The sequence below is a fragment of the Castor canadensis genome, chromosome 8 (genome assembly GCF_047511655.1).
Source record: "Castor canadensis chromosome 8, mCasCan1.hap1v2, whole genome shotgun sequence".
In the NCBI taxonomy this organism is placed as follows: domain Eukaryota; kingdom Metazoa; phylum Chordata; class Mammalia; order Rodentia; family Castoridae; genus Castor; species Castor canadensis.
In genome coordinates this window covers 151,331,717-151,355,244 of record NC_133393.1, presented here as the reverse complement: position 1 = coordinate 151,355,244, position 23,528 = coordinate 151,331,717, and the positions used below count along the sequence as shown (strand labels likewise).

Genomic DNA, 23,528 nt, shown 5'->3' with positions numbered 1-23,528 from the left:
TCCCACAACCAGCTACTACAAAAGTCTCTACCTAAAGCCATCAGCGAAAGCCCCGCCCCTTCCACGAAGCCCCGCCCCGAGACTCGTCAAGACGGTGCGCACATGCGCGAAAGAGCGTCTCCGCCCCCGCCCCTTCCTCCTTGTAGACCCTCCCGGTCCCCTCATAGTCACCTCACAGTAGTCGTTGCCAGTAGCGGGTGCGGGGGTCGCGAGCAGCGAAGGGCGGCCTCTCCCCCGCCCCTCAGGCCGGGCCCGGGCTCGGTGCCCCCGTTCCCTCCTTTCCCCACCCCGGTCTGGTACAGGAAGGTCCTAGCCGCTGCCGAGTGCCCGAGGGCCTTCGTGGCCGCCGCCACGGGTCCCAATGGAGCCGCCGAATCTCTATCCGGTGAAGCTCTACGTTTACGACCTGTCCAAGGGCCTGGCCCGGCGGCTCAGCCCCATCATGCTGGGTGAGGGGGCCGGGGTCAGGTGGGAAGGAAGGCAGGAGCCGCGCTGGAGGGTGCCTGCTGGCCTAGGGGGGAAAAGTTGGACCATGACTCCCGGGAGAGGCAGGGTCCAGAGGATGGAAGATAGGCCGAATGGGGAAGGGATGGGGGTGGATTTGACCTTCCTGAGCCTCGCTTTTCCATCTTCACGTGAATCCTGGGAGAAAGGCTAAAGCAGTCACGCCCTCCCCTTGCCCGGGACTCCGACAAAGAACAAGTCCTCCAGAGCCCGTAAACTAGGGGGTGGGTAAGCTGGCTGGAGCCTGATGGGATCCCTGGCTCCACCTGGGGAACCCTCGACCCCTTTCTTGACTCGGTGTGGCCGGGGTGAGTATGCCTCTCGCGCGGTGGCCCCCGTGGTGAAAGGGACACTGCGGAGGAGATTCTCCGGTGGCCTTCGGAGAACCTTCCGTCCTCGCCAAAAAGAAATTACCTCTGCAGTCCCTGGGGTAGGTAGGAAGAGAAATCTAGGGTTGCACATAGGTGCTCAACCATCGTCTTCCAGGTAGAGGTCAAAGTCAGGTCAGCAGGAGCCCGAACTTCAGAATTCACCAAGTTCGGCCTGACAATGCAGTCTTTTCTCTGCAGTTTCTAAGTTAGTTACTATTGCCCAGATGGTAGAAAACAGTTCTGGGGAAGGATTGGATGTTGTATCAGTAAGGATTAGTAAGGGAAGTATTTTGGTTGAACTCCATTAAACTACTTTAAGGCTGGGAGAGAAACTCAGCCCTTCAGTGTACATCAAACCTCCTTTCAACCCAAATACCAGAATATCTTGTGTCATATAAAAATGATCAGATTCATAATTTCAGGTAGTTAGGAGCAGGAAAGGATTTCAGGAATTGAAATTTGGCAACATCTGTTTGAATGGCTAGTGTTTCCTGGCTTCTGTGGAGACATTGGAGAATGATTTACTTCATCCCTGGGGGACAAGAGGGCAGAGCTCAAGGAAGCAGTGCTACTTTTGAATACCTTTTCGATGCCCTTGAGTTTATAATGTATCATATTGAGTTTAACATAATCCCTCAAACCTGGGCCAGTGAGTGGTTACTGTATTTGGCTTCACATCAGAGTCATCTAGGGTGCTTGTTAAAAATACAGATATTGGGCGAGGGATATAACCCAGTAATAAAGTGCTTTACTTCGCGGCATGCTCCAGGCCCTTGGTTTAATCCCCAGCACTGCAACAACAAAAAACCCAGATCTGTTCATTTCCAACATATCTTGTTAAGTAGGATTAGAAAAAATTAGGTTAAAGCAATTACTTAAATATGCAAATATGTAAATCTGTATTTTTAATAAGCTGGGATAATTCTTATGTAGCCAAGCCATTATTGGAGAGAAGCTTGTTAAATGAGTAAGACAGGGCTAGGAGTATGGGCTCAGAGAGTGTTTGCCTAGCATGCACACAGCCCAATCTCCAGCATCATGGTAGGGAGGAAAAATCACTAAAAAGTCATTAATAGATTACATCAGTCAAATACTAACTAAACTCCTTGGAAGGGAGCCATTTGTTTAGTTTGATAATAGTGAGACATTACTTAGATAGTTCCTAAGCCCATAAATAAAAGCCTCTCCTTTTACACTGGCTAATATTTGTTCTGTTCCTAATAAGTATTATTTTTAGTGAAAAAGACTTTAGGGATTATTGCTTTGTTCACTCAGTAGATATTCGAGTGCCTGCCTAGTCAATATGTTCAGCTTAACTGAGAATGATTGAACAAAGATATTATTTGCCATCATGGAACTAGCTGTTGTGGGAGATATTAAAAATAAATATGCAGATAAAAATAAGAGCAAATTATGATCTGTGCAGGAAGCAAACTGGGTGAAAATAACAAGGGAGTAGGCCACTGCAAGACCCTAGGGTCCATCCTCAGTACCACAGGAAAAAAAAAAAAAAAAAGGATTATAGGCATGAGCCACCAGCGCCCAGCTATAATAGTGTTTCTGAGGACATCACCTTGCCTACAAGTCTAAATCTCCATCTCTTCCCTGCGTTGCTTTTTGCAAAAGTAATAAAGAGTTAGCAATTACTTTCTAGAGTTGCAAATGACCATTGTCTTATTGGTTCATCCCTCTCATATACCACCGACCTTAAAGTTGGTGTATCCCAGTTCTATTAGTTTCCATATATTGATTTCCCATTCCTATATTTGACCCTTTAAAAAAACTTCGTTTGTTTCCTGATTTCTATAATGAGTTCTAGAAGTACAGAAGGCCCTTATTAAAAACAAACAAACAAATCCCCAACTAGGTGCCACTAGCTTACGCCTGTAATCCTAGCTACTTAGAAGGCTGAGATGGGAAGGATTGCAGTCCGAGACCAACCCAGGCAAAGATTTTGTGAGACTGTGTCTCCAGAACAACCAGAGAAAAATGCCTGGAGGGCTCAAGCAGTAGAGTGCCTGCTTTTTGAGCACAAAGCCCTAAGTTCAAATTCTAGTCCCATAAAAACAAAAAAAAAATGGTATCCTCACCACTCCTTTGTGAGATAGGTCCTGTTATTAAATTCTCCATTTTTCAGTTGAGGAACCTGAGACAAAGGAGTTAAGAAATTTGCCCAAGTCACATAGGAAGGTAGGTGACAGAGCCAGGTTATAAACGTGGGCTGTCTGACTTCCAGAGCTCATGTTCTCCATTTTGCTAATATCATCTCTCCTGAGTAATGTGTTCCCTTATGATTAGTGTACCTTGTTCAAAGTATCTAAAGGCAGTCTTGCCAAATGTTTCAGGTTTGATTGAGAAAAAAAAAAATCTGGGCTCCATGTGTATATGTCATTCATAACCTACAATTATGATCATCCCTCTTAGCCTTCCTTTTTCCAAAGTAAATTCACGTGATCTTATCAGCAGTACCTATGTTAGCACTACCCTAATATAGCAAACGCTTTGGTTTTGTTAGTTTCCCACCGTAAGACCTTTTCCAATTCTATTACAGTTCATGATTGGGCTAGATAATGCTCCATGTGTTCCTCTGAAACCACATAGATCCCACAGTTTCCCCTGTCCCATTTTCAGTCTCTTAGAATCACCTCCCATGAAGGTATTTCTGTTTTATAGTTCCTCATTAGTCACAAAAATGGTCCCACAATTATCCTTGGCATTCTAATTGAGCAGACAGCCTCATTGTACCTTTTTTCCCCTGTACCACCATTTAGCTAATATAATTAGCTATTATAATTAACTTTCAGCTCATCTGCTTAATAATGTTTTCTGCTCTTTAAATTTTTGACTTCTTTTTGTGCAAAGAGATAAGTGCAGAGGTTTGGGTTCCCCCACTCCCTAAGGGAGTGTGGTCTGAGATGGGGTCTTGCTATGTGGCCCAGTTGGACATGATTTCTCTTGCCTCAGCCTCTTGCATGCTATGGGTGGTTTGTTTTTTTAATTGTGTTAGCAGGTACTTCATATTTGTTATTTTCTGATCTGAAATCTTATTTGCATGTACCACATTTATTTTCCTTTCCAAGCTTATCTCAGAATTGTTCTCAGGTTTAAAGACTTAAAGACATAGAATATACATACGTCTTGCTAGGAATGTAGCTCAGTTGTAGAGTGCTTTCCTAGCACGCGTGAGGCCCTGGGTTAGATTCCCCAGCAATGGAAAAAAGTTGCTAAATATGTACGTTGGCAGAATGCAATCTAATGAATATTTGAGATTTTGTTCTATCCTCAGTTCTTGCTTAATTCTTTATAGTAATAGGAACTCTTTTGTCCAAGAGTTGATTTTTCTAAAAATAATGTACAGCACATGTAAAATTAGATGACAGCATAAAGGAGATTATGATTAAACGTCAAAATGAGCAAGAAGAAGCAGGGCTTTCTCATTCCTTTCTATGTCTCCAGTGACCGATTAGAGTAGGTACCCAATAAGGAATGTGTGTATGCATGTATTGGTGAGGATGGAAGCAAGGGCCTAACCCAGCTACACCCTCAGCCCCAGTAAGTCCTGATTGTAGAATTGGTTGAGGCTTGAATTTAGTCTTGAATATTTTCGAATCTGAGGGAGTTTGGTTTTTGGGGTTTTTTTTTTTTTAATGTTTTAATGCCATCTATTGTGCTTTGTTTTAGATTTTTGTTGTTCATTGTGTGAACTGTTTGATATCCACTGCATGAATTTAGTAATCCCACATTTTCTTTATAGAAAATGGAAATTGATGTGGTTTTCAGGGCCCTCCATGCTACGGAGTTACCTGTCGCCAACTCATGCTCAACACACCCACACCATCCTTTCTCTGCTGGGTCCTACAAGAAAATTCAGCCTTAGAAAAAAATAATTGAATGGATTTCCTCAATTCTCCCAATGGGATTGGGGAGAATCGGAGTGTTAGGGCTTAATTTGCAGAACTGCAGCAGAGAAGGTCTGTTGGACACCCCAATAGGACAACTCGGGTTTGAACTCAGGGCCTCATGCTTGCTAGGCAGGCACTCTACCACTTGTGCCTCTCTGCTAGCCCTTTTTTGTATTGGGTATTTTCAAGATATGGTCTTGTGAACTATTTCCCTGGGCTGACTTCAAACCATGATCCTCCTGATCTTTGCCTCCTGAGTAGCTAGAATTACAGTCGTCGTGAGCCACCAGCACTCAGCATTCGTGCCATTTTTTCACCTCAGCTTTTTACTGGCTATGTCCCCTGCCAGGGTTACTTTCTGTCCCCATCTCTTGGCCTGGCTAACTTCTGTTCATCCTTGAGATCTCAGCTATGAAGTCACTTCTTCTAGGAACTTTTACCTGACCCCCACCTCCAAATCTTGCTCATGTGTTTCTTTTATGTGCTGACAGCATCCTATACGTTCATTTCATTGCATTCATCCTCCTGTTTTATAATTCCTTGTTTTCTCCTCTGTGTCCCCAAACCCTTCCACTCCCTCCAGTTTTCCTGGAAGCTCCATGGGGCAGGAACTCTCAATTGTATCCCCAGAGTCTAGTATGATTTAGCATTCAGTGAGCACTAACTGGGTGAATCTGGGACACTGCACTTACCCAGAGCATTGCTAGAAGGCCTGGCTAATAATAACAGGCAATAATTAAGAGGAGGAGCATCTCAGTACTGAGGAAAAAGTACTCAAAAGTTATTTTTACACTAGAAAAGAGAACGGCACTGACTCCAAGGAATCCTAGAACTAGAGTATTAAACCTACCTTTTTTTTTTCTGAACTGGGCATTGAACCCAGGACCTCAAACAAGCACTCTCCCAAACTATACCCTCAGGATTTCCAAGTAGTAAGCCTACCTTTTTGATGATTAAAACTGTCAGGGTTTTTTTGTTGTGTTTTGGTTTTTTGGAGTGTTTTGTTTTTCTTTTTTTGAGATAGGGGGAGTCTCACTATGTTGCTGGTATGGTCTTGAAATGCACTCAAGCAATTGCCTGCCTCAGCCTCCTGAGTTGCTGATACTACATACTTGTGCCACTGTACCTAGCTGGTAAGCACTCCTTACCAGTAGGCATTTTTTACAGTATTGACTGCAGAGAGCTATTTATGTTGCACAAATGTTTTCTTTTACATTTTCCCACCTAGAATCAAGGCTTATTCAGTGGTCCCAGAGAAGAATAAGCTGATTTTTAAAGTTAGAACTAAGCCTCTCAGATTGCTGGTTAAAATGACAATTAAAAGCATTTTATTGATGGCTGATAAGTGATAGAGCGCCTGCTTAGCAAGCATGAGGCCCTGAGTTCAAACTCTAGTACTGCCAAAGAAAACCCCCAAAAACTATTGGGCTGAAGGCATGGCTCAAGTGGTAGAGCGCCTGCTTCACAAGCACAAAGCCCTAAGTTCAAACTCCAGTACCACAAAACAAAAAAGAAAAAAAAAGCCACTTTATTTTTAGGTGCAAGAATCTGTGAGGTGAGCTAGTGCTACATTTAATGCCTTAATACCTTTTCTTTCCCTGCCATCTAAGACAAAAATGGCACCTGCTTGGGACTAGTGGAGTGGCTCAAGTTGTATAGAGCCTACCTAGTAAGCAAGTCCTGAGTTCAAACTCCAAGACTGCAAAAAAAAAAAAAATGCCATCTGCACAGAGCCCCTTACCCCTGAAATCCCATCACTGTCATTTACTTCACGCTTCTTAATAGGCATTTATGTAGCAGCAGCAGCAGTATAATAAGGGCTGATCTGTATCCAGCATGTATGTGTATATAGCACAAGCTCCATTCATCTCAGCGGACAAGGAGTTGGGTGGAATGTTCTCACCTTGGCTTTTTTTTTTTTTTTTTTTTGTAGGATTGGGGTTTGAACTTACTGCACTTGCAAAGCGGGCACTCTACTACTTGAGCCACTTCTCCAGTTCATTTTGCTCTGGTTATTTTAGAGATAGAGTCTCACAAACTATTTGGGCTGGCCTTGAACCAGGATCCTCCCTATCTCAGCCTCCCAAATAGCTAGGATTACAGATGTGAGTCATCAGCACCCTGCTCTTGTTGGCTTTTATAGGCTTACTTTACTCTTATGAAGAGTGGATGGCTGACCAATGTCTTATAGTCCATGGTCTCTGTTATTCACGATGGTAAATGGGGCTGAGATCCGTGTCTTCTATTTGTTTTCCATGTTTTTTGGTTTTTGGCAGTGCTAGAGTTTGAACTCGGGGTCTTTCACTGGCTAGGCAAGCACTCTACCACTTGAGTCACGCCCCAGACTTTCTTTGTTTTGGTTATTTTTGCAGTTATGCTCAGGCTGGCCTTTCCTGCATAGCTGGAAGGGCAGGCATGCAACTACACCCAGCTTTTATTGGTTAAGGTGGGGGTCTTGGAAAGTATTCTCACAGGCTGGCTTCGAACTGCAATCCTTCTGATATCTGCCTCCTGAATAGCTAGGATTATAGGCGTAAGCCACTGCACCCAACGATGTTTTCCATGTTTATACTTCATAGGCCTCAAAATGAATGCACTGGATGTGCTAACAGACTTGGAGACATGCAGCCATATGATCATTTCCTCTGAGGAAATCCTAGTGGGAAATAATCTGCTTCTATACTGTTCATAGCCATTGAGCCTAATTTGGGTCCCCAAATGGCCTTAAGCCCTTCTTCTTTCTCAAGCTACCACCCCTTCTCACCTACTCCCACCCTAGTCTGGCCAAAAAAATTAAAACTCAATTTAAATTGAGTCCCACTTTCCAATGCCTATCATCCTTGTTCTTTTCCTCCTAAGAGCAGCAAGCCTTACATTTCTACCTTAGTTTCTCCAGTAAGTTCATCTTCACATTTTTGTTTTTTTCACAGTACTGGGGTTTGAACTCAGGGCCTACACCTTGAGCTACTTCACCAGCCCGTGTGTGTGTGTGTGTGTGTGTGTGTGTGTGTGTGTGTGTGTGTGTGAAGATAGGGTCTCGAAAACTATTTGCCAGGGCTGATTTCAAACCACAATCCTCCTGATCTCTGCCTCGTGAGTAGCTGAGATTACAGGTCTGAGCCATGGGTACCTATCTCATCTTCACATCTTGTTTTTGTACTAGGTAGACCATGCATTACCTCTTTATAAAATGATGAAATCTTTGCTCTATCCTACCACTATAAAATGTTGTGAGAATAAGGTTAACTGTGAAGGTCTTTAGTTGAATGAATAAAAGAAAGAATGACAAATTGAGATTTTTTTCTGTAGTTTCTATTGTAATTTTATGGGTAGTTGAGATTGTTGTTTTGAAGTTGGGTCTTACATTGCCCAGGCTGGTATCAAACTCCTGGGCTCAAGGATCCTCAAACCTCAGCCCACCCAAGTAGCTGGCACTAAAGCCACAGCACCACACCCCACTGGGAGGATGAAGTCTTAAGTTTACCCTGACGCAGTCAATAGCAAGGAGGTGAGATGTCAGCTTATAAACAGATTTGGTGATCAATACATATAAAGGGGAATAAAGTAAGATTTGTGTCTACAACTTTTTTTGAGTTGCTTTTTAGGTATAAAGTAACTGACAGGATAATCTCTGAGGTCCCTCTCCAAACCATTTTAGTAGGACTAGGTTTGAGCTGATGCATCTTTAGCTGCCAACTGTCTTCCTTTGTCATTGAGTGTGGACTCCTGAGCGGCAATAACAGACCCAGGCTGGGCACTGTATATCAGGGTTGCAGAGTCATTCTAATAACTAGTCAAGGCAACCAAGATGACGGGTAAGAACTTTGACCTCAGTAGCACTGCATTTCAACCAACAGCAATGACTAAACAGAATAGAATAAGCCATTTCAACAGATGTCCACGTGGCATCTGTGACCCAGGTACTTTGATAGGTGCTGGAGTTACAAGGATACTTAAGAAACTGCCCTTGGCTTTGAAGCAATTGTAGTCTAATTAAGGAGAATACCACAATACTATTGGAGCAGCTATATAAAACTTTCAAATTGTAAATTTTTTTTTTCTTTTTGTGAGACTGGAGTTTGAACTCAGGGCTTTCCACTTGCCAAAGCAGGTGCTCTATCACTTGAGCCACACCTCCAATCCTCTCAATTTTGCTCTGGGATGGGATTTTGGAGATGGGATTTTATGAACTATTTGCCTGGGCTGGCCTGGTCCCTCAGTTCTCCCAAGTAATAGGATTATAGGTATGAGCCACCAGCACCCAGCTCAAATTACAAATTCTAAGAGAAATGAGTTAACCTTTATTGGGCATGTATTATGTGCTAGGCACTATGCTAGGCATATTTCTCATGTCATCTCTTTTATATATGTTCATTAATAAATCAATATGATGTATATGTATTTATACTTATTAGAAATACATGTTTGTACTTATATGTATACAGTTACATAATAATGTGTGTTGATGGCTTTTATTCTACTGGATATGGTGATGCTTCCCATACTGCTGAGTAGAGCTACATATGTACATGAGTAAATGTCTACATTTTATATATATATTCATATGGTTATATGTATGCTGATAATGTTCTACAGTTATATCTCTGGTGTGTATATATAGATACAGATATTCATTCAACAAACAAAGCTATCTTGGTGGAGAATGCTAAAGGTCTTAGTCTAGCATTGAAGATCTGAGAGAGACATCTCCAGATCTGGCCTGGTGTTGGTCCAAAGTTCCCTGGCTGACCTTTGACCTCAGATTTTGCCAGATTCTTGCCTTGCCACATGTCATCTCTTTTAATATAACATGAATGTTATGAAACAGGCATTATTATTGTGCATCTTTTTACAGAATAGGAAACTAAGGTTTAAACAACACTGCCCAATAGAACTTTCTGCAACAATGGAACATTCTAGACCTATGCTGTCCAATCAGTAACCAGTAACTACTACGTGGCTCTTGAGACTTAAAATGTGGTTAGAGCAACTGAGTGGCCAAACCTGTATTTTCTATTTGATTTTAATTTTTATAACCATCTAAGTTCTCTTAGATAGCTTGAGCTGACTCTAATCCTCAACCTGTACAAGGTTCTATAGATCTGACCTCCATTACCTCTGCTCACTCCTGTTTTATCTCTCCTTATACCTTATTCTACCCACACTGGCTTCCTTCCAGTCCTTTGGACACACCTCATGTACCCTGCTCCTGAATGGCTCTCTCCTTGGCCTCCTTCTCAAATCTTTGCTCAGATGTCTCTTTTGTAGAAAGACCTACTCTGACCATCCCTCACCTCCCAGTCTCCCTTAGCCTGCTTTTTCTATACACTCACTATTGCTAACATGCTTTGACACTATTATTGTTATTATTGACTGTCCTCTCACCTCATCTGGTGTCATGAAAGAGATTTTTATCTCCTTGTTTACTGCTGTATTCCTAGTGCCACGAATTAGTATCCAGAATCTAGTAGTCTCAGTAAACCCTGGTTCATTGATTTAAACCAATAGGATTCACATCTGGCCTGCTTACACCAGAACCTCTGTTTTATTCACTACCACCTTCTTCCTGTTAGTGAGTATAATGTTATTCCCAAAGGGAATCAGAGAAGCCTCATTTGAAAGGAATAGGCAAGAGAAAGCAAGTATTGCTAATTTGTCTAGTTCACTGAAGCATTTCATGTCTTTAAGGAAATAAACTGCTACTTGAAACAACTGCTTTATAAAGGGCAGTCCAGAGGAGCACACCAGCTCTATTTCAAGCACTGTATTAGGGCTAAGAATATAGCTCAGTAGTGAACCACTTGCCTAACATGCACAAGACCCTAGGTTTCATCCCCAGCACCAGAAACAAACACAAACTTACAATGTTAGTCTTTGCAGTTAAAAGGCGTCTTAGTATTGTCTTCAAAGTCAGGAAGAGAACAAACTTCAACTCCTTTGATCATTAGAGCCTGGTAGAGCCCAGCAATTGAAGATGCTTGTCCTAAATGGATACCACTCTCCCTTGTCATCCAGCCGGTTCTGATCACTCTCTGGAATTTCAGCTTGCTTTGGGTAAGGGTAGAGTCGTCCCTACATTCTCTAGGGGGATACCCCAGAAACCTTCTATTCACTTGTGATCTTGTGGGCCAAGAAGAGAATCTCTTAGTAAAAAAGGAGGCTAGCCTCTGGAATCAGAAGACAGGCAGAAAGAAAAACCTTGTTGCATCTCATTTTTCTTTATTACTCCATTTAACCTGGCAATACTAACAGCCAAAAGTGAAATATTTATATATAAAATAAATACAGCCCAAAGCTGTTCTTATATCTTACCCACCCATAGTGAATTAGAATTTATTTTACTATTTATAACTCTACCTTTTTCCTCAAAGAACTCATTAGACCTGGTAATAGCCTCTATTTTTCAAACTTCTATGTACCCCATGCAGTAATGCTTTATGTACATTATTATTAGTCAAAGCAACTCTGAGAGAGTTACAGAAACTGAGACTTAAGAGAGATAGGGTAAACTTGCTCAAGGTCTACTGCCAGCAAGTGCAAAAGCTGCTGTTGGCCAGGTGTTATAGGACACATCTGTAATCCCAGCACTTGGGAAGCTGAGGCAGGAGGATCACAAATTCAAGTCCTGCCTGGGCTACATAGCAAGACCCCATTTCAGGCTGGGTACTGATGACTCACACCTATAATCCTAGCTACTCAGGAGGCAGAGATCAGGAGGATCATAGTTCGAAGCCAGCCCTGGCAAATAGTCCATGAGATCCTATCTGGAAAAAGCCCATCACAAAAAAGGGCTGGTGGAGTGGCTCAAGGTGAAGCCCTGAGTTCAAACCTCAGTGCCACAAAAAAAGTAGTCATGTGAACTGATAACCCCAGGTGAGTGAGTGAGGTTTGCTGGTGTTACCATGTCCTTCATTACCTTCCTCCCCATGCTAGTCTGCTCTCTCAACTGTCCTCCCTCCAATTCATCTGTACTTGCAGCTATCTTTTAAATGGTGTGAGTCTGATTGAAATGCTGTCCTGCTGAGCAACCAGCTCAGTTCAGACCACCCTGCCTCTCCTCCTCTTGTCACCATCACTACATCCTGCCCTCTGCCCTGCAGGGTTTGTCTTTACAACCATGTACTTGCACGTAGTGTTCTTTCTGGTAAAAACATCCAGCTTATTTGTTGGTTGTACTGAAGCTGAGGGTGGTAGTTTTATCTTGATTACACATAGTAACTTATTTTTACCACTATTATAGAGCTTACATTGTGTTTTAGTTAACTATTTATGTGTCTCTCCACTTGACTTTGAGTTCCTTAAAGGTAGGATAGTGATCTGTTCATTTGCATTTCCACATCTAACATCATTGCTGGCACATAGAGATATAGAGTAAATATGTACTGGGCTGCTCCATGGTAGAGTGCATGCTTAGCATGTTCTAGGCCCTAGATTCAATCCCCAACTCCAAATAAATCAATGTGCATCAACTCTTCCAGAATACATGGCATTTATAAAGTTTGGTTCCATTTTCTGAAGGATTCCACCTCCATGAACATGTGGCCAATAGCTTTTATTATTTTACTGTAGTCTCATTGAACATGAATCAGAAATTTAAAAGGCAAAGTTGATTTAACCCAAAAAGGAAATAAGAGAGGCATATAACCGGGATACCTTTATACTAGTGTTTTTATCTTGCCTTCTGATAAAAGATTCTGATTGCTTTTCAACTTAACACAATGCACCCTAATCATGGCCTGAGGACTGCCATGGAGGAGAGCTGCATTCCTGAAAAGTTCTCCCAAGAGGTTCTAACAGGTTCCTCTGGGTTTGAACAGCAGCATTCTAAATTTACTCAGGCTGAGGGCCCATTTAGTCTAAATGGCTAAATCTCTTCTTTTCTCCACAGGGAAACAACTGGAAGGCATCTGGTAAGTGGGGTGGGAAACCTTATATTCACTGCTTTATGAAACAAGGCAGCACTCCATACCATTCAAGTGCAGCCTGTGGCTCCCAGCTTGAAACCCAGCTCTTTTTGTTGTTAATCTCCAGTTCCTAAAACAGTGCTCATTTCACTACTGTGATTTTGCGCCCTCCCTGACAGGACATTTGGCAGTGTCCAGAGACTTTTCACAACCAGCAGGAATATGCTACTAGCATCTAGTAGATGGAGGTCAGGAATGTTACTCGACATCCTATACACAGGACAGCCTCCCACAGCAGATTGTCCAGGCTCAACAGTGCCAAGGCAGAAGCACCCTGAGCTGTGGTAGTCAGCCCTCTGTATCCACAAACACAACCCACTGCAGATTGAAAATGGTCACAAAAAGTGATATGTGTACTGAACATGTACAGACTCTTTTTCTTATCACTGTCCCCTTAATAATAGAGTGTAACACTACTACATAGCATTCACACATTGTATTGGGTATTACAGATAATCTTGAAATGACTTAAGGTATACTTGAGGATATGCAAATACTACAACATTTTATGAGGAACTTGAGCACCTGAAGACTGGTATCTTCAGGGGAGAGAGTCTGGAAGCAATTCCCCCTTCCCATATGGACCACATTTAGCTTATTCATAGCCTTATTGGTTAGCTTTGTAAGGCTGGTCACCACAGTCACATCATTGAGCAGAAATTATTCTCATTGCAGTGTAGTGCTTGCTTTTTTCTTGGACAGGTTTTAAGTTTGTGGGCTCACTGTGTCTCTCTGTGTGGCAGGCACACCTCCATAGTTGTGCACAAGGATGAGTTCTTCTTTGGCAGTGGCGGTATCTCCAGCTGTCCCCCGGTGAGTGTCTTCCCCCACACCTTGACCTTCAGTCTCAGCTTCCTAGGAGTTCCCACAGACCAAAAATTTTGCTTCTCCTATCTACCTCTGATCTCTGGCCCAGTTTATGGAGGAGACTTGTGGAATAGTTACTCATACTTTAAAGACTTCATTCAAGGACTGTGGTTGTGGCTTAGTGCTAGCATACTGAAGGCCCTTGGTTCAATCTCCAGTGCTCCCCCCTCCAAAAAAAAAAAAGTTAAGAACCCAGGCACCAGTGGCTCATGCCTATAATCCTAGCTACTCAAGAGGCAGAAATCAGGAGGATCATGGTTCGAAGCCAGCTTAGGCAAATAGTTTGCAAGACCCTAGTTCGAAAAAAAAACACACAAAAAGGGTTGGTGGAGTGGCTCAAGTGGTAGAATCCTTGCCTAGCAAGTGTGAAACCGAGTTCAAACCCCAGTACCACCAAAAAAAAAAACTAAAAAACAAAAACAAAAAACAGATGGGGAGGGGAGAAAAAGACTTGTTCAAAAATACCTTTCCCAGGCTGTTTCTCAGTGGCTTAGTATTTGCCTAACATGCACATGGCCCTAGGTTTGATCTCCAGTACCACAAAATAAATCAATATATAAACAAACACCTTTCCCAGATGCCCCAGCAAGTTGCCTCCTCTACACTCCACCTGTGGATCTCCCTGTCTCACACTGAGCAGGCCATAGTGATAGGGGCTGCTTGAGTCTCAGCTCACAAGGAGCTAGATCCCAACCCCAGCACAATACCTGGCTTACAGTAGGAACCCCACCTGTGTTGCGCTGAACAATAAGAGATAAAGTGAGTTGCCCAAAGTTACACAGACTGTGAGTGGCAGTACTTCTAGAACTCAAGTCTCTGTGATTCTAATGCCATGCCCTTTTCCAGAACATTTCTGTCAGAGCTATGGGTCATCATAATAGGTACTCAAGCAAACACCAAGCAATCATTCATTTTGATAGTCATAAATGGGAAGTCATTCTTGATTTCTTCCTCTCTCACCTCTTACCCAACCCCTTATAACAAATCCTTCATTAAGCCTAGTCAATTCTACCTTGTAAATGCATCTTAAATCAGTCCACCTCTCCCCATCTCTTCCCATTTCTCCAGAACTTTCACCTTTGTGCTGGCCACCTCATGTCTAACATGGACCTGTGGCAGTAGCCTCTTCCTGGTCTCCCTCCTCTGTCTTTCACATAGGAGGCCAGATGATCTTTACAAAGGATTTCACTGCTTTGGCCAGAATTCTCCCCATTGATCCAGGAATAAAACCCAGCTTGGCCTCCAAAACCCTTTGTGATCTGGTCTCCGTCTCCCTCTCTGGCTGGCCTCTTTTCAGGTTGTACCTACCCCAGCCTTCTTCTCATTCTTGAGCACACGACATTTAAACCTGTACTCTGACCTCAGTATACCTCCTTGATCCTTCACCTGCTATGCCCTTCTCTCCTTCAGATCTGAACTCAATGTCATTTTTCTCAGGCAAGACTTGCCTGACCCCTCAAACTGTGAAGGTCCTCTGTCCTATATAAAGTACATTCTGTACTTTTCTAGCATGACCTTTATTGTGGCTTGTAATTACACACTGATTTATGGGATTTTTTTTCTTTTTGTCTGCCTTCTCTGCTAGACTATAAGTTCCATGAGGGCAAGAATCTCATCTGTTTTGTGTACATCATACCACCAGTGCCTAGCATAAAGCACAGTACATAGTAAGTTCTCAATGATTATTTGTCATATGAGTGAATAGTAGGGTCCAACAGTGACCTTTTAGTCTCTTACAACTCTGAGATAATTGTCCCCTAACAACCGTAATTACCTGTCTCTCACCAAGCTTTCTCCGATGCCTGTATCAATGTCAGCCACATAGGAGGTGCTCAGTGGCTATAAATGAATGACCTTTCCAGGCAACTCTGCTCTGGGGTGTTCTCCCTTCCAGGATCTGCCCTCCTTGATCTTCCTGTTGCTTCCTCTGACTGGTATCCCTGCTGGGCTTTGGTCTCTCCTTTAGTCTCCTGCGGTGGTATATTAGCTCTGTGACTGAGGTTGTCTCTAGGTCTCCCAGGCCAGCAACTGCCCTGCCCTGTAACCATCTGTAGATTAGCCTCACAGATCAAAAACGCACTAAATTCTGGAAATCATTGCTCCCCTGCTACAGTTCTCATGGCCCTTCACATTTTCATGTTGTTACCAAGGACATCCAGTGCCTCACAAGAGAAACTGGCTGTGTGCTTTCGGAACATAGGCCATTTCTAGTTGTCCTGTTCTGTCCTAGTGATCAGGCATGTTGGGGACAAAAGGAGACTGCAGATTCTGGGTTTCTTTTTATCAACTGAATGAGTGGACAGCATAAGGAGTTGGACTTGCAAGAGAATCAGCTTCCCAGGCCCCGCCAACAGTAAGAAGCCCCATTTCTTAGCTATTCTGCCAGCACATGGCAATAGGAAGCTCTAAGCCATTATAACCTTGATATGAACAGAAGCAACCCTCTTTATCTGCCTGGGGTGCTCTGAAAGTTAAAAATGAAGTTGTTGGAACAGAGCATGTATGGCCTTGTATAGGAAGCTACATTTAAAAATTCAAAGGAGGGCCTGGCGCCAGTGCGTCACGCCTGTGATCCCAGCTACTCAGGAGGCAGAGAGCAGGAGGATCGACGTTTGAAGCCAGCCTGGGCAAATAGCTCACAAGACCCTATCTCAAAAAATACCACACAAAAAAGGGCTGGCAGAATGACTCCGGCAATAGAGTGCCAGCCTAGCAAACATGAGGCCCTAAGTTCAAACCCCAGTACCACCAAAAAAAATCAATAAATAAAACTCAATGGAGGGCTGGAAGGGATAGCTCAGTAGTGAAGTACTTGCTAGCATAGCGAGACTCTGGGTTCCGTCCCCAGCAGGTGGGGGGAAAGAGAATTCACTGGAGATGGTGATCTAGTGACTTTCTTGGGATTGGCTTTTTTAGGGAGGAACATTGCTTGGGCCCCCAGACTCTGTGGTTGATGTGGGAAGCACAGAAGTCACAGAAGAAATCTTTCTGGAGTACCTGTCCTCCCTGGGGGAGTCTCTGTTCCGGTAAGTGGGGTAGTGATTGGTTGTGTCTGTCTCCCTGGCTAGATAATCCCCCCTCTCCTGAACACTCAGCACAAGTAATACCAGGCCTTCCCCATTCTTTGCTGAATGAATACAAAAAGAAGGCAATTAACATCCTACAAAGAGTCCAAAGTTATTCCAAGGCTGATGTTCCATCCCAGCATGCTCTCTGCTGAAACTTCTACAGGAAAGAGGAGCTATTTATTTTTTTCAGATTAAAATCAACCAATGTTGTTTTCAACCTCTACTGGCTGAATGCTGTCTTTTGTGTGTTTGTGTTGTTGGAGCATGAACTCAGGGACTATACCTTGAGCCACTCCACCTGCCCTTTTTTGTGATGGGTTTTTTCAAGATAGGGTCTCACAAACTATTTGCCCAGGCTGGCTTCAAACTGCAATCCTCCTGATCTCTGCCTCCTGAGTAGCTAGGAGTACATGCGTGAGCCACCAGCACCTGGCTTGAATGCTTTCTCCTGAATATCAAAAGCAGGGTTTGTATCAGGAGTGGGATAACATACCAACTGAAGCAAGTTTTCTCTTATGAAGGTTTAATTGATTTCCAAAACACTTCAACTCTAACCCAAGAGCTCTGCTCTTGTGAATGTAAAGATTCTGAAATTGTGTAGGAGCCATTTATTTTCAGTTCACCCTTCCTTTATAGATCAGTTCTTAAAGGTCCAGAGTGGCAGACCAAGCATTCCTTTTGGCATGTTTGAGAGGGCCAGTTGCGCCCTTCATATTCAGCTGTGGTCACCTTTCCACCCCTGGAGCAAGTTATGCCCCACAGGTGCTTGCTGGCTTTCTCATCTGCTCTCCAAACTGTTCTTGAATGTACAGAGGTGAAGCCTACAACCTATTTGAACACAACTGTAACACCTTTAGCAATGAAGTTGCACAGTTCCTGACTGGGCGGAAGATCCCTTCTTACATCACTGATCTGCCCTCTGAAGTTCTTTCCACGTAAGTATGACCTCTGTCTCTGCCCCTGCCTTGACCAACCTTAAAAATCCCCACTCATACTTAGTTCCCTCCCCTAGACTACAGCTGTCTTCCCCTCATGGCAGCAGAATCCTCCCAACCAGGCAGACCTGTCCTAGTGGTAGGTTGTACCACAGAAGGCCACCCACTGGTATGCATCAGTTCACCTCCATCCTCCTTGGAGTAGGACCAACTCTACCCTGGCCTCAGTGCCACCACAGAACTTAGAAACCCACTTGATGCTGGGCTCAGTATTTGGACAGAATCCTGGCACCTGATACATGAAGCCATTCCCCTAAAGTGTCCAGTTAAAATGCAGTGTTAGGTAGCCTGCAGAGAGGAGGTCAGGAATATCAGGGCAGCTTGTTTTGTAACTGTTGTATGTCTTTCTTCCACTATACCCTGAGCAATTTGACTCCCTGAAAGACCAGGTTCTACTTGCCCTTGAACCTTATAGTGCAGGGTCAGCCCTCAGTTGAGGTTTCCTTTCTTCCTTTCTTTTTTTTTTTTTTTTTTTTTTTTTGGCAGTACTGGAGTTTCAACTCAGGGCGTTGTGCTTGTGAGACAGGCATCCAATCACTGGAGCATATCCCAGCCCACTTGAGGTTCTCTTTAAGGGTACTTTGTAGTCTTTTGTCCTGACGTGGCCCTGCATTGAGCCATCATCCAGGTGGTGCTGTGTCCTGACAGGACATATACCCCCAAAAAACACTTCATCCCTTCCCTCCCTTCACTGTTGATTGTGTCAGGCAGCCTCTGCCCACCCTAGGACCATGTCTACTGGCTGCCTCTGATTCAGTTTCCAATTTCTCCTGGACTGGGGTCCTGCTCAACAGGGATCCTGGCAGGTTTAGCTGGCTCTGCAAAGGAAGCTGTTTTTTACACCTGGGTAGGAACCTCTCAGGAAAACTTGCATAGGAACAAGGCTGCTGAGGAGCCCCGGTCTCCTAGCTTTGTCCCTGCCTTCCTGTCCCCTGGTATATGTGTGAAATCCCACAGTCCCTGTTGAGGTTATGGGACCCTAAGCAACCTTAAGTAGCTGGAATGTTCTTGCTATTATTTGATAGGTAGAATTCCTGGACTGTCTGCATTAGAGTTGATATTTCTTGGTTTTGTCTGTTTACACTTTGGTGTACTTCATTCCCTTGAACTTAGGGATGATTTTCAAAAATGGCAGTATCTAGGCTGGGGACATAGCTCAAAAGGTAGAGAGCCTGCAGTGTCTGAGATGTGTTATAGTCAACCTCATTTAAAGGTACTGTATACTTTGGCTTTTTGTTTGTTTGTTTTTGGTGGTACTAGGGCTTGAACTCAGGGTCTCATGCTTGATAGGGAGGTGCTCTACAACTTGAGCCACTCTGCCAGCCCTTTTTGTTGTTGTTGTTGTTGGGTATTTTTGAGCTAAGGTCTCACAAACTATCTGCTCAGTCTGGCTTCGAACCTCAATCCTCCTAATTTCTGCCTCCTGAGTAGTTAGGATTATGGCATGAGCCACCAGCACCCAGCAAGGGTGCAGTATTCTTGGAAAGTCTCCAGACTTCAGTATTTGCAGTGATTTTTCCAGCTAAGTTAATATTTTTTTCAGCTAAGTTAGTATGAAAGCAATCTGGGAGTTTTTTGTTTTTTTTTCCTGGTGGTATTGAGGGTTTGCATTTAGGGCCTCCAGCTTGCTAAGCAGGTGCTTCATCATTTGAGCCACACCTCCAGTCCCTTCCCTGGAGCTCTTTAGAAACTAACATCAACACCTTGGAAACTTGGCATTGGTCATTTTTCCTGAATATTCCTTGTAATGCCTGCAAGACCTAATCTCATTGTGCATCATTCTTTTGATTTTAGTTTCATCATACCCTTTCTTTTGTCTCAGCTTCCTTGTTATAACTATTTTTAACTTCTTCACAAGAATCAAAGATACAAGTAGCCAGGCATCATTGGATTAAATAATCCTATATACTCAGGAGTCAGAGATCAGGAAGATCATGGTTCAAAGCCAGCCTGGGCAAATAGTTCATGAAACCCTATCTCAAAAAAACCCTTCATAAAAAAGTACTGGTGGAGTGGCTCAAGGTGTAGGCCCTAAGATCAAGCCCTAGTATCACAAAAAAAATTTAAAAAACAACCAACACAAAAAAGACCTGGTAGAGTGACTCAAGAGATAGAGTGCCTGCCTAGCAAGCATGAAGTCCTGAGTTCAAACTCCAGTACCATTTAAAAAAATAAAAAAAAGATACAAGTACATCAAATACAGAGAACTCTAGTTTCTTAAAGGTGTTGGCAATAAGATAATAAGACCACTGAAGGACCCCAGGAGTAAAGACGTAGAACAGGCTATTTAAGGTACTCTGCATTAGTCAGTTTTCTGTTATTGTAACATATCTGGGATAATAAACTTTGTAAGGAGGAAAAGTTTATTTTCACTCACAGTAGCAGAAGTTTTAGTTTATGGTCACTTGGCCCTATTGCCTTTGGACCTGTGCTAAAGCAGTTTATCGTGGTGGAGAGTGCATGGTAGAGCAGAGTTCCTTTCCCCATGGTGGCCAGGAAGCAAAGAGAGGCAGAGGAGGGGCTGCAGTCCCATTATCCCCTTCAAGAGGATGCCCTTCATGACCAAAAGACCATCCGCCATGTTTTCACTGTTTAAAGTTTCCATTGCCTCCTTAATGTGTCATGCACTGGGGACCAAGAAGGATTTGGGAAACATTTATCCAAACCACCACCCCACCCATCCACCCACCCACCCCCACCCCGCTAAGAAAGCTATTCTATGAAGCTGTGAGAAAATTCAATGAGGTCCTAGGACCTTCCTTCTTCGTATGATGGTGCTCCCACGGTCACTTTCCCTGCCTGCTCACTATCTGTGGACAAGCCATACCCCCAGAGCTCGCCTAGCTCATGTCTGTTTCCCTACAGGCCCTTCGGACAGGCACTTCGGCCCCTCCTGGACTCCATTCAGATCCAACCTCCTGGAGGGAACACCGTGGGCAGACCCAACGGCCAAAGCTAACAGGACTGCACAGGACCACCTGCCTCTCCAGGGTTTTTCCTTTTTAAACAAAACAAACCCTACCAGATTTCTATTTTATAATTTTACATCAGAGCTAACAACCAGGGGATGGCTTTTTAACTTTCCAGGGAAGGAGATCATCAGGCTGCATGTAGGACAATGCTGCTAAGAAACAGAACAAAATGCCACCCCTTCTAATAGTATTATACTAATTTATTAAGGCTGTCTTGTCTGTGAGTTCACTTTTGACGCTGTTTCCTAAGCGTCCTCCACACTGGAGAAAGGGAGGGGGGTATGTTTAAACAGAAAGCCAGAGGAACAGTTTGGAGGAGCCCCAACCTAGAACCTCTGCAGAGAATACCCAGACTCTACCCAGGTTGCCACACTTGTGGGACCCAGGTGAGTTTTACAGCATCCATGACCCAGAAGCGCTCACTCTCCAGCATTAATGAACCAAAGGATTTGGTGCACATGGGACCAGTTGGAGGCTGACCAACCCAACCTAAGTGAACTCCTTAGCCATATGCTCTCACCTTCCCTCCCCTACCCCAAGCAAGTCCATGGGACCAGAGCTGAAGCAGCCAGAGCCTCAGAATCAAAAGAGTGACAGCAAGGATCAGGTCAGAGTAAACAGGATAAAGCCATTCCTCCTTCCACCTAGACTGATTGCCAATCCTCCACCATCAGTTTTGGAAAACCACCTTGCTGCCTGCCCATGAGGCTGCTCTTTGAGCATAGCTGACCTGTCACAGTTGCTGAAGTTCTGGGCTGAAGCAGCAGGCCTTCTGTCTGCAAATAATGATGTAGGTTATTTATAGCCACTAGAACTAGCCACCCAGACCAGTATGCAGTTTTCAGCTAAGGACCAAGGGAACATTGATTCTCTCCTCTAGGAAAACATCCCTCCCTGATGTGGAAAAAATAATGATGCAGAATCAATATGGCAAGAAAATTTAGAGTTGTTTCCAATAGCAACTTATACTAAGTGTGTTTGAAGGCACACATTATTTCTCTTGTCATTCTGACTTTAGGGACGCATGGTTGGGGGAGTGGTATAAGTGGCCATTTTCCTAATGATTTGCTGCTAGGAGTTCATAGGCAGGAACAGTTGGGAAGTCTCTAATCTGAAGAGGCTTTCAGATTCCTTTCTTCACACAAGCCTCCCACTAGTTAGGGAATGAGTGTGCAGAACGAACCCGAGCTTGCCTGAATCTCAGCTCTGCCACCTTAAACCTTCCTGCCATGGCTCCCTACCACTTCTAAAACTTGAGTTCAGTTGATCCTTCCTGGGGCAGGGGCCTTTCCTCCTTGAAAAGCTGCTATTCGTCCCTGGCCCCATCCCCTGCTGTATTTGCCATTAACCATAGCAGTTGGCATCATCAGGGTCTCAGCTAGAGGAAAAGATGTCATTCTGCTTAAGTGTTTGCCTGACCAGGGGCATATCCAGCTGACATGTCAAGTGACATTTTTTTAAGGTTGAGTGAGCAGTTTAATTCTTCTCAAGATCTACTGGTTTGCCAGTATGCCTGGCAATGAAAAGTTTGAGTGGAAACCAACAGGGATTAATATCGACCTACCAGCAGAACTGGGGCCAAGGAGAATGGGTATCAGAGGCTGGGTTTCTTCTGGGAGGTCTCAAATTGGTGTAGGCCATTGCCCTGCCTCCTGCCCATGTTCTTTCCTTTTCCAACTTTCCTGGCCCAGCCTTCTCTTTCTGGTTCCTCCTGCTGACTTCTCTTCCCAGAGCTTTCATCTCTGTCTGGAGGGTGCTGGCTTCTCTCTGTTCTCCATGTCCAGGCTTATCTGGTTTTGCATCTCCCAACAGTGACCCTCAGACCCAGGGCTATTCTGAGAAGTATACCTGAAGTTCTGAGTGGTTTCCCTGAGAGAATTTGAGTCATTTGATTCCTTGAACAGCCCTCTTAAATGCCCAGCAGCCATCCATGCCAATGCCTGTGCTCTCGGGCTAGGGGGAGATGGAGGGATTGGTGAGCAGTCTCCCAGAGCTCTGGAAAAAGAGGAGTGCTTCCTCCCTCGAGTGAGCTCCACTACCACTCAAGGTGGAGGCCCAGGCCAGGACCCCACCCCCCATCCCCATCCTCACATTTCTCTGCCTATCCCAGAACCTCAGGAGCATACTCATTGTGACCAGCTAACTCCATGTGAGCGTGTACAGGCAAGCAGAGTGGGAAATGAGCCATGTACTTGTGTCATACAGTGGACACCTCTGTAGAAGTCTATTGATTTAAAGGAACAAGGGAGGAAGAGGGATGAAACTGTCACCCTCTCCCATAATAAATAAAGCTTGAACCTTTGAGATTTCTGTATGCCCTTGAAGTCAAACTAATAATTATGTCTAGTAGGGAGGTGTTTGCTGGTTTTCATTGGTGATTTTCTAATGCAATAAACTCATTTCTGCCTGCTGTATTGGTGTGGCACTTGAATACCATCTGAGTGTGTGTCCAGCATGAAGCAACCCCAGGCTTCTCCATCTCTGCCCTTGAGCTTTACCTTGCTGAGTCTGGAAGTGCTGCCGTTGCTTTCATCATTGGTCTATAAAGACACCCCAAGTCATGAAGTAGCTTCAATTACTAAGGCCTCTCCCTCCCCCCAACCAATGGGGGATGTCTGACCTCACCAAGAAGTGTTCATTTTTAATTTCATCTGGACTAAAGGCAGGTTCTGTGGTCCCAGGGATTCCCCCCCCATCCCCGCCACCTTGCTACAGTGATCTAATAGAACAAGTGTTGATGGGTGGCTCTCTGAATGTTCCCTACTACGTCCAGATGTGCCAGCCTGGCTGGAAGTATGCAGATTCAGTTGGCCAGCTTCCAGTGAGCACTTTCGTGGGCCTGACCTGGGCTGATGCTTTCACACACAGCAGAGGAGGTAAGAGAT

At 44.1% G+C, this 23,528-nt stretch overlaps 2 protein-coding genes across 2 annotated transcripts in view; one reads left to right on the top strand and one right to left on the bottom strand.

The window, feature by feature from the left end:
- The window catches only part of Xrcc6 (X-ray repair cross complementing 6), a 51,651-nt gene that overhangs the window by 19,837 nt on the left and 8,286 nt on the right, over nucleotides 1-23,528 (bottom strand). The window lies entirely within an intron of this gene.
- Desi1 (desumoylating isopeptidase 1) lies at nucleotides 214-23,057 on the top strand. Its single transcript, XM_020168198.2, has 6 exons — nucleotides 214-449; nucleotides 12,666-12,687; nucleotides 13,485-13,554; nucleotides 16,525-16,634; nucleotides 17,489-17,611; nucleotides 20,537-23,057. The coding sequence occupies exons 1-6, from the start codon at nucleotides 362-364 to the stop codon at nucleotides 20,628-20,630; spliced, it is 507 nt and encodes a 168-aa protein (XP_020023787.1). The 5' UTR covers nucleotides 214-361; the 3' UTR covers nucleotides 20,631-23,057.

Coding starts and splice junctions, on each gene's coding strand:
- Desi1 (XM_020168198.2), top strand. CDS start 362: ATGGAGCCGCCGAATCTCTATCCGGTGAAGCTCTACGTTTACGACCTG. Junction 13,555..16,524: donor GTATCTCCAGCTGTCCCCCG/GTGAGTGTCTTC, acceptor TGGCTTTTTTAG/GGAGGAACATTGCTTGGGCC. Junction 16,635..17,488: donor CTGGGGGAGTCTCTGTTCCG/GTAAGTGGGGTA, acceptor TTGAATGTACAG/AGGTGAAGCCTACAACCTAT.